We start from the raw sequence: 15,547 nt of genomic DNA, 5'->3' as shown, positions 1-15,547 counted from the left end.
TAAAAATATGATGTATGAATTTCTATTCTTACTGCACAGGTTTTGCCATAGGAAGACAAAATAAAAAGGAAAATGAAAAGGTAAGGCATTTAATTAGATTGGATATTAGATATTACTAGAATTAATGCATCATTTCAAAGACACTTCCTTAAAATTACAGTATATTTTCTGAAAAGGGAAAATATAGTCAATATTTACTGTAATCACCCCCCCCCCACGTGACGCCTGACGTCACCACGCTCTCCGGGAAACTCACACACATGCTGCTACGCAAGAGCTGACCTCCAATCACAGAGAAGAAGATGCTTTGTGCAGCGCAGCGTGCATTAGGTCCGCAGACTCCAGGCAATCTAATAATAGCTTGATGTGGGCTGCTGTGTCCAAAAGCATTTCTTGGGGTGGCAAACTGCTGCCTCTTTAAAAGTGCCGCCTGGGGCAACTGCCCCACTCTGCTCCATAGTTTTTAGTTACCCATATGTCATGCTGGCCCTGGTATGACATATGGGTAACGCCCAAGCAATCAGAAAAGAACAAGTGAGTCCTGGGCATTTTTGAAGGAGAGGAAAATTAAAGATGAGCAGCCACCTCCAGAACTCCCAAATTGTGCTTCAGAGTCTGCATGAACATTTTGTTTTTAATGCCTCACAAAGGTGGGCCCAGAGGACCAGGAAGCAGCCCTACAAATTAATTCAGAGGACACATGTGCCGCTGCTGTCCAGGATGATGACAAAGCCCTGGCAGAATGAGCACTCAATCCTAAAGAGATTTAGAGATTGCCAAAACCAACTATCGACTAAAAGTGGAGGAAGTGCCTGCATCTCCTTTATGCAAGTATTGAGGCATCTGACCAGATCCAGTAAATGAAGTTTGATATCATCATCATTGGAAGGGTCAGGAAAAAGGAAGGTAGAATAATTTCCTGGTTCTTGTGGAAATCTAACCATAGGTCTTAGAATCACCCTGTCTTGCTGGAAAATAAGGTAAGGCTCCTGCTATGAAAAGGACTGAATTTCGGAGACCCTACTAGCTGAGGTGATTCCCACAAGGAGACGAGTCTTCAGAGTGAGTAGGGACAAAGAAGCATCCTCTAGCCGCTCTAAGAGGAGAAGGCCTGAAGAACAAACAGAAGACCTCCGCTAAAAGGGAGGTCTGATTTAGAGGGTGACCTTGAAAAATCTGGAGGTCATCTGGATCCAATGTCCATCTTACCCCTGTGAAACCACAAATAGCAAAAACCTGGACCTTCAAGGAACCGAGAAACCACTCGACTCGTGGCCCATTCAAAAAATGCCCACTAGATCCTGTAATAAGTGGAAAAGGGTATCAACCACAAAGGATGAGAACCCTTTGGCTAACAAGGATTTACTTTTAGTCACCAGACCATCAACCATAGGAATTCCGGAGCCGTATGTACTGGGCCTTGAGACAGAAGGGAATTTGAAAGAGGAAGCGCCCAAGGGGTTCCCACTGATAAACTCAAGAACCAAGGGCATCTGGGCCAGAACAGAATTTTAAAAATTACTTCTGCAACTCTCTTCCTGAGAGTGAAAGGTATCATGGTATCGGAGGAAAAATGTAACCCACACTGAAATCCCAAGGGTTTGGACAGAGCACCCGTTCCTAGAGCAGACGGATCAAATCATCTGGAAATCCATCTTCATTTCCAACGGGTCTCTGAAAGAAGCTGCATCATAGGAAGGAACGTATGTCTAGCCACTCGTACCACGGCCGCATCTAATTTAGGAGCTTGGGACCTTGAAACATTGCCACGCTGAAGTAAAAATATCCTTGGTCTTGTGAAAGGGGAATGTAGGCTTCTGGCTATGAAGATCAGAAAAAAGATTGAGATGAAGGTAGCTCTGGAACAGGATCATGAATATAAAAAGAAGCCTTCACCACCGAGATAAGTTGTGCAATAGCCTTGTCATCCAGGGGAATGTGATTGTCAGAAAACTCTTCTTCCTGAGAGGAGATGAAATCATCCTCTGTGTCAACAACACACTGAATTCCCCTTCATCTGAGGAAAGATCATCAGCCTGGCAAGGGCAAGCAGGAAATCTGCACCTTTTACAAACGGATCCTCAGTTTCTTGAGCAACAGCCTGAGGAGCTGCAGGAGGGTGTACTGAGGGTCCAGCCGCCAATAGACACCTGCCCTGTCGGGCTCTATCGTCTCATCAATGTATATATGTGTTTAAAAAGCACCAATATAATCTCCAAATACCATTTAACACAAATGTATGTCTAGGTTATCCAAATTATCTATGAAGAAATCAGTGTAAACTGTAATCCACTTGCTCATTGTGTTTCTAGTACATGTAATTCGCTTGCGATTAGCAGAACAGGGGCTCACATCTGCAAAGGTAGCCTATATCAGATCTCTATAAAATTATTGGGTGTTATTATTTGGGGGCATTATGGGAGTTGATAATATGAGGCATCATACAGAAAAGAGAATATATGTTACATGTAAGATAATTACAAACGGTTGCAATTATTTGCACAGAAGGGGTTATACAAGGACATGTAGATTCCAATGCACTCCAGTTCAAATAAAAAGAAAGGTGTGTGTATATTGTGCGAAGCTCTGTGCACTTAAGTTTCATGATACACAGATACATTTCTGCTCTACTGATAATGTATAATGCAAACACAAAAGGTAAGGTTCTGCTCACATCTGTGATATTACAGCCTTCTAGTGCACCCCCTGAACTTTGGCATCCTTCTAGTGCCCTAATTCAGGGGTTCCCAACTTAGTCCTAAAGGCACACAATTTGTCCAGATTTAATGAATCTTAAAATTAATTATTGGAATAGAATGTGGTGGTTATTAAATCCTGCTCAGTCAGTGTGCCTTAATGGCTGTGCTGGAACCACTGCCATATACACACTGTGTATGTATATATATATAAACATATATGCGTGTATGCATATGTGTGCACCTTTATGTATATATGTGTACTTGTATGTATGCCTAAGGGCCCTAGAAGGTCTTGATCTGACATTGTTTGTGACACTAGTGACACCTAGTAAGCCAACAAATTCAGAACTTCCTCAGAAGTAAGTGACTCGGGTCTTAAAAACTATACATCTGCTGGCACAGTAAAAGTTAAAACAGATGACCAAAAACTCTTTTGGAAGTTTTTCGTCTATATATTTTTAGTGTATACTACATTGCTATACATTGCTTGTTACTAGCATGTTCTTGTCTTTTTACTACCTTATTCAAGTTTTGGTTTTATCTCTGAAAATTACCGTATTGGCCCGAATATAGGCCGCACTTTTTTCCCCCACTTTAAGTCTTTAAAGTGGGGGTGCGGCCTATATTCGGGGTCTAGCGCCCGACGCCCGGGACATGCAGTCCCGGGCGCCGGGCAGGCAGCGGGGTTAGGATACAGATCCCCCGCTGCGGTGCAGGGGACCTGTATCCTACTGTCTGATACGCTCAGACAGCCTCCCCTGCCGGCACTTTCCACGGGGGGGAGTACCGGCACGGGAGGTTGTCTAAGCGCATCGCACGGACGTTCACCGGCAGCGGCGATGCGCCGTTGCCGGTGAACGTGCGCACGATGCATTCTAACCCCCCCCCCGACTTACCTGGGCAGACTCCCGGGTGTCTTGCAGGGCTGGCGGAAGACATCTACGCAATACGCGTATACAACTTCCGGTGCCGGCACTTCCGCTGAGTGCCGGCACCGGGAGTTGTATACACGTTTTGCATAGATGTCCCCCTCCGGCCCCGTAAGACACCCGGGAGTCTGCTCTGGTAAGTCGGGGGGAGGACAGAGTGGCAGCATATCACAGGGAGGACAGAGTGGCAGCGTATCTCGAGGGGGGGGACAGAGTGGCAGCGTATCTCGAGGGGGGGGGACAGAGTGGCAGCGTATCTCGAGGGGGGGGACAGAGTGGCAGCGTATCTCGAGGGGGGGACAGAGTGGCAGCATATCTCGGGGGGAGGGACAGAGTGGCAGCATATCTCGGGGGGGGAGGGACAGAGTGGCAGCATATCTCGGGGGGGGAGAGAACAGAGTGGCAGCATGCTTTTTGGTGCTTTTTTAAAGAAAAAAAACTTTTTTTCTTTAAAAAAGCACCAAACTTTTAGGGTGCGGCCTATATACGGGGGCGGCCTATATCCGAGCCAATACGGTACATAGAGTGTGGTAATCATATGATTGGTTTGATTATGCTTACAAAAATAAAGTAAAAGCTGAGAAAGTGACTCTATACTTTATGCTTGTTTATAGTTTTTAATGTACTCTGAAGCTATACTATTTAAAGTAGTCTAGTACAGGAACTATTGAAGGTACACCCCTGCCATCATGTGCACTTTCACGCATATGATAACTGAGCACAACCTTATACTTTCATACAGTCACTTACTTTGGAGAAAATGCGTTCCATAAAACGCATCTCCTGCTTAACAGCGAACATCTGCAAATGCTTGCCCCCAGCCAGGTCCAGTGGTGGTTCATATGAGATTTCCAGGGGGTTTCCACAATAAGCATATGCAAGTTCTCCCATTGATTTTGCTAATGATAACGTTCAGGGTTTTGGTTTATTTAGTTTCATTTTCAGTTAATATTATTGGGATATGGACGCATTTATATGGCTTACCTTAACTGAGCCGAAATGTTACATTAACTGAACCTAATTGGTCAATTATTTTCATTTGTGTTGGCTGTCTGATTCAATATCCAGACATTTGAAATTGATTTGATAGCATTGTTTTGTGTTTCATAGTTACATACGCTAAATGCATACATGTGGTTGACGGGTTATTGCCTCTTTACTTGATTATGTGTGCTAGAAGTTCAATTGCTTACTAGTGAGCAACAATTTAGTATGGAATATTTGCTTTATCAAAATTCTGCAGCAGCAATGACCTGAGAGTCAAAAGTGCTTTTAGGTCAATTGCTGTCCATTACACTCCATTGCATTTTAAACTACTGCTAATCACTTTCGGTCATTGATTATTGATTGGACACACTAATCAATGGCCTCAACCTCTCACTTACAAGTAACAATATATATTTAATTAAAACCTTTTTTAACCTAATGAAATGCCATGTGACGACTGTTTACTGGCCCTTTAGGTCACTGATCATTAATCAGTCTCATCGATCAAGAGGCGGTAACCTAATCTGATCATCATCCCTATCACTAACACTACACAATAACTGCAATTTAACCCTAACACTACCTTACACTATCATTATCTACTTAGCAACCCCTATACTAAGCCCTAGGTATATTCACTAAGCTGTTAGGTTAGTTGTTTGTGTGCTAGTTTCCTTAAGGGGATATTTTAAAATGACCAAGCCTGTCCTGAAATATACCTTTATTCCATTGTAATGTGTATCAGTAATATCCTGATCTAACTAGACATAAGCTTATGTAGCTGCAATTAATAAATACATATATATTTTATGGCATGAAAACATGGGCAGACTAAATAACTTGGTCCTAGTGCTTCTTATCTCCTGTGGTTTTATTGATGTAGCTAAATATTCTAAATACATACATAGAAATATTCTATACATACATAAGCATACTTTTATCAGCTATCAAATGCGTTGTAATGCATATGATAGGTGTGTTGGCCCTTTACATTTTCAGTTTCCCTTTCGCAAATTCACTGGGAGAATCTCCTTCATGTATTTTCCTTTTTCCCCGCCCGCAGCTAAACACATCTCCATGTCTGTAATATACTCCAGGAGCAGCAGTGGCTCTGCGAACCTACACAGAAAGCACTCAAGTTGATTTTAATAGGAGCGCTTTCCTGCCCTGATTGGCTTCTTCAAGCAGCAGCCTCTGCCCCAGGGAAATACTTTTTTGTTTTGGAGAGTGCTGTCTAACCTGCTCTTCAAAAATCCTAAAGGGACTAATAACTGAGACATCTAATAACAAGGCCGTACCGCAGAGCTTAGGCAGGTGGTAACATATAACTGCAGAATTTCTGGACAGGGTGTTAACTGGTCAGACCTACAGCAAAATGTGTCTATGAGGGCCACAGTTGTAGCATGTTTCTTTCAATATGTTGAAAATAATTATACAGAAGTAGGCTGGCAACTTCAAGCATCATTCAAATCACGCAGTTATACATCAAAAAACTCAGTTGGAGCATAGTCACGAGCAATAACTGAGGTTAATCCTGTGTATGACCCTAGTGCTCGCAACGCTGCCTGGACTCCATGCAAAACTATTACTATTAATATCATTACCATTATTATCAACTTTTATTAATTAAACACTAACATATTCTACTACACTGTACAAGTTTAATATGGGATGGTAAGAAAGACATAAAGTAACATATAAAAGGCTTTGTCCTTTACTGTACTTTATATTGTATTTGACTGCACTTATCGTACCCCAACACTACTAAAATGCTAACTACAAAGCACTAGGAACCACTGATCAATTACACTGATGGCAAAATAAAGCACAAACAAATGTATTTAGTTAGATTTAGAGCTGGAACAATTCTGATTTAATTATGCAGGAGAAACACACCCGGATTGGACTTTTAAAATGCACAGTTATGTCAATGAGAAAATATTTCATCTCAACACTCCAAAAGACACTGTTAAAAATGACAATAATGAGTATTTTACACATTCATAAATCCTAAAACTGTAGCGGTTTTTGCTCAGAGCTCTTGAAAACTGCTTCAGCAATATAGTGAACGAGTTAACGATAGCAGAAGGAATGGAGTCAGTAAATTCCGAACATTCCTTCGCTACTACAACATACCTAGAAATCAGGCTCTGCCTAAGAAATTTGTTAATCTTGGCTCTCTTCTCCGAATTGCCCCAAGAGAGTTGCATACTTCAATTAATTCAATTCACCTTCCTTATAGAGGCGTATGGAATAGTGTGCAAGTTAATGTATAGGGTAATATTACCACTACATCCCTAATGGTCTAATTCAACCTGTATATATAGATAAAAATATTCATGCTGTTGTATATAACCTAATTTATATGATAAAAAATCTTGGGAGTGTAATAGTACATTTTTAAAAATGTATTACCAGGTCTTGAAAGGTAAGATATTTTGTGAGTATTGTTTTAGATAATTTGTTCTGTTTATTTACAAATGTATCAGTGAACAGATGATTGGAAGCAACTGAGTGGTTGGCATTTTGATATTGAAAGAAATAACTGAAATTCTGGAGGATAAGCCAAAAAAAGGATAAACAGACAGATGATGAACAGCCCTTCCTGTATAAGAAAAATGTTCTTTTTTTTGGTTAGTGAGTTCCCATAGCCTGATCCGATTTCTCTGACTATATTTTGCTGAAATACTTGGTCTGTATAGAGTTACTCTGTTCTAAAATAGTCTTTGCCTGCAGAATATGCTTGTTTCCTTTAAAGGTTGTAATGGATTGGTGATCATCTAATTTAATATTGGCATTTTTCTAAAGCATATTGTAGACTGTTGCATATAGACGAATATTTAAATACTGTAGTGATTTGCGAACATTTGGAAGCTTCGATGCGTAACAAAGTAATGAAAAGATTTCAACATGTGTGCAGCATATGACTAGGGTAAAGCTTGGTAAAACAAATAATAATAATAATAATAGGGGATGCGACTGATTTGTGTGATATTGCAAAGATTAAGGAGAGTTGGTGACATTAGCAGAGGTGATGTCACAGTTAAGTGGTAAGTTTTAAAAAATCATTATCAGTTATAAAATGAACTTCAACTATTAATTGATGTAAATACTTCACAGAATTGTGCTAGGGCAGGTGCCATAGGCACCCAATAACCATGGCACCCGTCAGGGTCACCTAATGCGTATTTGCATGACCCTGTGTTAAGCAGGGCTCTGTGAGAGGTGAGCTACACAGATGATGGGAGCAGGGAAGAGCTGGGACCTTCTGGACTGGGGGGGCAGGAAAGCCACTTGTGTAAGCCTCCCCACTTACACAACATACGCACTAACACACACATTTACATACTTACACAGTCATACACACTAACATACACACTTACACTTTCACACTAACATAACTACACAATCACACACACACATTTTGCTAAAACAAACTCGCCTTAACATACCTGCTTAAAACATTAACAATGTACACTGTATTTCTGATCCATTTGTTGATATTTTAATTGTCAACATATGTTTTTCACAAGCACAGACGTTTTAAACAGTAGTGATACATATCATGTTAGAGTCAGTGTGTATCTATATGTATAGAGTGTGTGGAAGTTAGTGTATGGTGTTGGATAGTGTGCATGTATGTGTATTAAAGTGTGGCGTTAGCATGCGTGAGCATATGGTTTTTCTTATGTTACTGTGCGGCGTTAGTGTATAGTGTTAGCATGTGTTTGTGTGGCTGTATGGTTTTGCTGTAGCAGTACAGAGCAGCACTGTGCAGATCTGCATTTACTAAACAATAACAAATAAGGCTCATTATTCCATTTCTCCCTCCTACAAAAAAAAATAATGGTAAAGTTCTCACATACAGATTCTTAAGAAATTGCTAACATGAAAGTTGCTGGAACTCTGTGTAGTATCAGACATTATCATCCACAATCCAGAATGCCTCTCATCACCTAGCATATTTGTAAGTAGGGTAGATAGGTTTCTTATGTGGTTGGTTCTGATCCGGATGCAGAGTGTGGTGATGTTGCAGTTTGGATGTTACATTTTTCTCTTAAGCAAATAGTTAAGGTGGATATCCCTGATATTTGAATGCAGGTAGTCTGGATAATGAATAGATATCAAATTGTGTCAGCTTGTTTTATTAGCAAGATGGTCCTAGAGTTCTGGATTTCTGGTTGATAATGTAACTCTGATACCGGGATAGAGGGGAGTGCAATGGAAATGTCCTCATCTCTGGTTGTGGTGGGATTTTTAGCTTTTCCATGATGGCTTTCCTCTCTTCTCCATGGCACAGCCTTTCTTTGTTCTCCACGAACAGAGAATCTTCACAAGCACCTCTGTACACTCCAGCTGCTTCTGCATGCTGCAGGAGACACACCTGTTATTCTTTTTCAGAAAAGTAATAATTCAGAGCAATAATTCCTAATCCTCTGGTTGGCATGGCAACATCAACACATACACATCAATATATTCAGCTTGGTAATTGTGTTTGAAAACCCGTGGATCAAGAGACAATTCATTTTTAATGAAGTCTGAAACTGTGAAAGTTTATTACCCTACAATGCAAAATCGACAATAGAGTAGTGCTGTCACCAAATGAATTAGACAGAGACAAGCAGGATGATTGGAAGGGACATCAATGGGGATAATTATTTTATCCTTCCAGAAATAAATACAATATTTATTTCTATAACACAACTATTATATAGTTACTGGAAAATAAATATGAGCCCTTCAATTGTGTCACTGTATACTATGTACAGTTTTCCTATTTTGTTTTGGGAGATTTGGTCACACATAACGGAAGTGATATAAGCATAATTCTATTGCTTGTAAAATATTTTTTTAATAGAATTTGAAATTATATAATGCAAGTGACGTCTTGACACGCCCCGCTCCCCGCCCATTTTTTAAATGGGAGTGTTTCCTGCTGCCGTCAGCGGGAATGCCCCCAAAGTCAGTGGGAACGCCTCCGACATCAGCGGGAACTCCCATTAATGTCAGTGGGACCGCTCACCGACGTCAGCGGGACCTGGCCGCGCCCCGCAAAGGGAAGGCTCCGGGTAGCCGGAGCCCAGAAGCTCCCAGGTATGAGAATAACGCGTTTCAAATAAGTTATAAATTGATTTGCATTTTACTCAGTGAAATAAGTATTTGATCCCCTATCAATCAGCAAGATGTCTGGCTACCAGGTGTCTTTTATACAGGTAACAAGCTGAGATTAGGAGCACTCTCTTATAGGGAGTGCTCCTAATCTCAGTTTGTTAATTGTATAAAAGACACCTGTCCACAGAAGCAATCAATCAGATTCCAAACTCTCCACCATGGCTAAGACCAAAGAGCTGTCCAAGGATGTCAGGGACAAGATGGTAGATCTAACAAGGCTGGAATGGGCTACAAGACCATCGCCAAGCAGCTTGGTGAGAAGGTGACAACAGTTGGTGCGATTATTCACAAATGGAAGAAACACAAAATAACCGTCAATCTCCCTCGGTCTGGGGCTCCATGCAAGATCTCTCCTCGTGGAGTTTCAATGATCATGAGAATGCTGAGGAATCAGCCCGGAACTACACGGGAGGATCTTGTCAATGATCTTGAAGGCAGCTGGGACCATAGTCACCAAGAAAACAATTGGTAACATACTACGCCGTGAAGGACTGAAATGCTGCAGTGCCCGCAAGGTCCTCCTGCTCAAGAAAGCACATGTATAGGCCCGTCTGAAGTTTGCCAGAGGAGAACTGGGTGAAAGTGACCAAAATCGAGCTATTTGGCATCAACTTAACTCGTTGTGTTTGGATGCTGCCTTTGACCCCAAGAACACCATCCCTACCGTCAAATATCGAGGTGGAAACATTATGCTTTGGGGGTGTTTTTCTGCTATAGGGAAAAGACAACTTCCCCGCATCAAAGGGACGATGGATGGGGCCATGTACCGTCAATTCTTGGGTGGGAACCTCCTTCCCTCAGCCAAGGCATTGACAATGGGTAGTGGATGGGTATTCCAGCATGACAGTGACCCAAAACACACGGCCAAGGCAACAAAGGTGTGGCTCAATCACATTAAGCACATTAAGGTCTTGGATGTGTCTCCAGACCTTAATCCCATAGAAAATGAAAATCCTTAATCCCGAACGTCAGCCTCCAAACCTTAATGATTTGTAGAGGATCTGCAAAGACTGGTGGGACAAAATCCCTCCTGAGATTGATGCAAACCTGGTGGCCAACTACAAGAAACATCTGACCTCTGTGATTGCCAACAAGGGTTTTGCCACCAAGTACTAAATCCTGATTTGTAAAGGGGTGAAATACCTATTTCACTGAGTAAAACTCAATTTATAAGTTATTTGAAATGTGTTATTCTGAATTGTTTTGTTGCTATTCTGTCTCTCACTGTTCAAATAAACCCACTATTAAAATTATAGACTGATCATGTCTTTGTCAGTGGGCAAACATATAAAATCAGGAGGGGATCAAATAATTATTTACTTAACTATATAGGAAACTGTGACTTAGTATATTAATTACTATTAAATAGTGTTAAAAATTAGTTTAAATGTTTGCTCTGGGTTAGGTGCTTGTAATTTCCATCAATTATTTTGAAGTACGAAGGAATATTGTGAATGTTTGCTTAATTTCTGAATGTGTAATATTTCCCTTCTCTAATGCCAGCCAGTTGGTTGTGTCTCAAATACCTAAGGGTGCATTTAATGCCTCGCTAACTCACCTTTAAAATAAGCTTTCTGTTGACCATGTCTTGTTTCCAAGGCATAACATAATGCTTGGGGAAGAATGGATGCTTCCTGGAGAACTCGGCATAATGTGCGTGAGATAATCTATTGAAGAGGGGTGAGATAACAGTTTAGTTACCTTAAAACCAAAAGCAGGGTAGCACAGTCTTAATGACCTTAAACAAGCCAAGGATAGTTACTTTCAGCCTGAGGGTGAGCCTAACCAGTAATACCATGACCTAAAACACATTTAATGGGCACCATGTTCCAGTCCAAAACATATTCATTAGAAGTAGTAGCATAGAAAAAGGTCAAGAAGGGTAAACTGCTAATATGTAAAGTTGAAACTAAAACGCCACCAAAAACTGTTTGAAAACAGTATTTAAGTGAGAGTAGCTTCAAGCCACCTTGCCAGACAATGGTTAGTATCCTGGTTAGTATTCCTGGATCAAGCAAGGCTTTGGTTTTGGAAAAAAACATACTTACTCCCCAAATCCATCATTTTTTCATTGCTCTGCTTCTCTTGGCTGAGTAAGTATAGGGCAGGCATATAGTAGCAGCAGGTGGGCAGTTACATTTTGCATACCGCTCAGTTCAGTGGTATGGATTATATTTCACTCAAGAAGAGCCTGTCACCCCTGTCTGTCCTATGACCTCTATCAGCCCATAAGCAGTGTGTACATGCTTTCGGATCTACTATGGGCCATTACAAACAGCTAGATTTTAGATCAACGCCCTCAACAATGCTTCTTGGACTTTTTATATAGCAGATCAGCTTCTTGAAATCATAAATCCTGTGTCAGGAATAGGTAGAAATATAAAGCTGAAAAAATAAAAGTGCAAATTTGTATGTAACAGGATCATGAGATTATATTTACTAAGGATTTCTACAGGATTTATACATTATTCTGTTTCAAGTTGTGGCTTTGTTTGAAAAGGCTAAAATAGACCACAGTAAATAACCAGATATTTAAGGTCCTGTTCCACCTACCCTGTGGAATGCAGAAGGTTGAATACTTCTCACAGGATGATTGTTTTATTCAATTGTTTGTTTGTTTTTTGCTGGGAAAACTTATTGTCATGTGTCAGGAAAGCAATTACTGATTATTGGCAAAGTGAAAAAAAAACTTTATAAAAATGTCTGTAGAATAAACATTAAAAGGGGTGTATATAGGCATAGATCTGCTAGGGTTTTTATGTATAACATACTGGAGAGTGCAATTTATGTTTTGTCTAAGAAGAACAGCACCTTTAAATTATATGTAATGTAAATGCACTCTGTGCCACACAATCTCATTTACCCTTTGATGTCAGTGACTGTTCCTACGTTCTTCATAGTTAGATGTTCTTGGTTGGTATCTCTTAGTTCTCTGTGATCATGGTGCAGGTTGACTTCTGATGACTGTAGTCTCTCCATTTTTACTCGATTTTCAGTGGAATTTCTTGTGCTTTGTTTGTGGTGTCAGCAAGTCATTTGTGAGATAACCTCCACGACCATAACATTATTTAATTCCAACACATTCTAACACATTTGCCAGCTTCACCTGCTTCAAACTCAGCCGTCTATGGTTTGCCTAATCTAGTTATAAACAGGCCCAGTCGTCCTAATTTTGTTATTTTCCCCTCGTCTCTATTTTGTGTTGATGTGTCTTCAGCAGTCCCTCGCTGGAGGTTGTGCACTCGCTCTGTCTCCTGTGCAATCTGCTATGCAGTTCCTCTGTGTTTGCTTTGGGCAGTTCCTGCCTTGGCTTAGTTACTGTTACTATGATCAACCAGCATGTTCGGAAGTTTCACACCTTCATGGTGATGCCTAAACATTACAGATGTAGGCTAGTACTATGTTTCTCTCTGTTTTAACAATGTTATCTTTTTTTTATTAAATTCACAAGAAAATTAGGCAGAAGCCTTACAGTGGATGTGGTCATGCAGACTATAGAACACGCTCATGCTCTATTCAAAAAGTCTCTGGAGAGGCAGGGATTATCCTACTGCTATAATCACATAATGGCAATGATACAAACTCTCAAAAGGTTGCCAAAAACAATCCAGAGAAGTATGTCAAGGCCGGACCCAAATGATCGTACAATTCTTCCTTTATTGAAAGTACAATAGTAAAATCATAATCACAGTTCACAGCTTAGGAACTTAACCCCATCCTTTACGCACACACTAACATCCTATATTAACATAAGAACATACTTACACACATACCTACAAACTGATACAGACACACACAACTTTGAGCCAACAGGATGGGAAGACCACTTGTGGTCCTCACAAGCTAACTGCATCTGAGCGCCAAAATAAGATGTCATAAGGGTGGGCATGGTGGCTCTGGCACTGGGAACCCCCACTGGACAGGGGCCCCAGGCTGCGGAATCCCCTGTTACACCCCTGACAGCACTAGAAGGAGAGATTTTTTCCCCTTGGGGTCTCCCATTTAAGATCTATCTCGTTACAGCATAATATAGTAATTAAAGCTATTTAATACACTCATATATTGCTTGTTTTAGAGATTCCTTATGGCTTCTTACAACTTTGAAGCACCCAACAAAAACGAATGGTATGATTTATAGAAGCAGTTATGTCAGATTTTGTTTACCTTTGTACCTCATAAAGAAGATATCTGCAATCCTAATGTATTGGGAGAAGGGGGAACAAACTTTCACTATTGTGTCAGTGAGACATCTTTCCTTAAATATGTGATTGTTTAGACTGCATGTACTAAACTTTATTAAGCTTCCATAACATGTGTGATTAGTTTTCATATCCTGAAGACTTCTCTTGGTGGAAGTCATGCTGTTGTGGAATATGGGCTTCGTCACCTGATGACGTGGATGTAGTTGGCTAAATCTTGTTGGAAAGTATAAAGTCTGGTATAAGCACACATTCTTATTAGCGCATCGGGTAGTGATAGGCCTGTGTAGGATCTCAGAAGATCGGCCCAAGTGGCTCCAAATATCACATTTGATTGCTGCCAGAGCAGGCTTATGGCCTCTATGCAGGGGGTAGTTTTGGTTAGCTGTTCTCCTTCCTCACCTGCTTCTGCACCATCCCCCCTGGCCTTATATACATTATTGTAAAGGAGGCATTATATATATATAAAAGAATACCATACAGGAATATTCCTTCACACTTTAAATAGGTGTTATATGTAATGGTTAAATTGTTTAGGAGAAATATGATGTAATAAGAAAAAACTATTTAAGGAGATAAATGTAAACAAATGGAATGTTTATATAAACGCAAGCAGGTTCTATTTGCTGGTAACTACTTGGATTTTTATCCTTTTTTGGAATTATAGATCATTTGCACTTTATGTTTACGTGTAAAAAACAGCAAGGCTTGTAGCATTACTTAAATAAATGCAAAAGTCCAGATAAAACATTTTCAGGCTTTGCTTTTTCAATATCACCCTTTGTATAGAAGGGCATACCCATTCCAGAATAAAATGCAACTTTTAACTTCATTCTGCATTTAATTTTCAACCCAAACCCATAGAGGATGTAACATATCACAACCATGGTGTTGGTTTTTAATGTTTGTCACCCACTAGACAAGAGCAGGGCCCTTTTCTCCTTATGTACCAGTTTGTTATTGTGTGTGATTTCAGATTATTTTACTTTTAACAGCGCTACGGAATCTGCTGTCGCTATATAAATAAATGTAACGTAATAAAAGCCTAGCGGACACAAATACGGCTTAGCGTTGAGATCTCTGTCACCGCTTTCCCATTGTGTTTGAGGCGCACCCGCACACACCTCCCCCACTCTCTATGTACTCGTATCTCCAGTTTGAATTTAGTCTCAGGCACAGGCAGAGGGGGAGTATCGCACGCCTATTGGCCGCGGGGAATCACGTGCGCATTCTGGCGCCATATTGAGGCCAAGCCTCTTCACTTGCGCTGATCCTGGCGTGGGGAGCGCAGTTGGCGATACAGTGTGCTTCCACAGACTGGTTTTATTACGCTTTTATACGGGATTGTTTTTCCTTCAGCCACTCGGGTTGAGTGATTTCTTGAGGGTCTATACGGTTTGCTGGGCATTTTAAGCTAGGTTTTCGTTAAGTTTTTATTTTATAAATCGTTTTTCTGCGTTTTCGGCTCCTCTTGCTTTATGGTGAGGTTGCTTAAAGTTTTATTGTAGCGTTTTTGTTTTTTGTCACGTGCTGTAGGTAGGCGTTCCATAGTATCGCTTGC

The 15,547-nt window shown here is 40.6% G+C and overlaps 1 protein-coding gene across 1 annotated transcript; it reads right to left on the bottom strand.

Moving 5' to 3' along the window:
• Positions 1-8,723: 8,723 nt before the first annotated feature.
• TEX43 (testis expressed 43) lies at positions 8,724-13,072 on the bottom strand. Its single transcript, XM_053473865.1, has 3 exons — positions 12,651-13,072; positions 11,346-11,454; positions 8,724-8,984 (listed from the first exon to the last, which is right to left on the bottom strand). Exons 1-3 carry the CDS (start codon positions 12,764-12,766, stop codon positions 8,763-8,765), a joined length of 447 nt encoding a protein of 148 aa, XP_053329840.1. The 5' UTR covers positions 12,767-13,072; the 3' UTR covers positions 8,724-8,762.
• Positions 13,073-15,547: the final 2,475 nt, after the last annotated feature.

This window comes from Spea bombifrons, chromosome 1 (assembly GCF_027358695.1).
Source record: "Spea bombifrons isolate aSpeBom1 chromosome 1, aSpeBom1.2.pri, whole genome shotgun sequence".
Classification (NCBI taxonomy): Eukaryota; Metazoa; Chordata; class Amphibia; order Anura; family Pelobatidae; genus Spea; species Spea bombifrons.
This window is presented reverse-complemented; position numbering and strand designations above follow the sequence as displayed.

Bases quoted from the DNA above. Each gene is read 5' to 3' on its own strand.
- TEX43 (XM_053473865.1), bottom strand. From the start codon at position 12,766: ATGGAGAGACTACAGTCATCAGAAGTCAACCTGCACCATGATCACAGA. The intron at 11,455-12,650 runs GTAAATGAGATT...CCTCTTCAATAG, and splicing joins ACAGTCACTGACATCAAAGG to ATTATCTCACGCACATTATG. The intron at 8,985-11,345 runs GTGAGTTAGCGA...TGTCTCCTGCAG, and splicing joins ACAGAAAGCTTATTTTAAAG to CATGCAGAAGCAGCTGGAGT.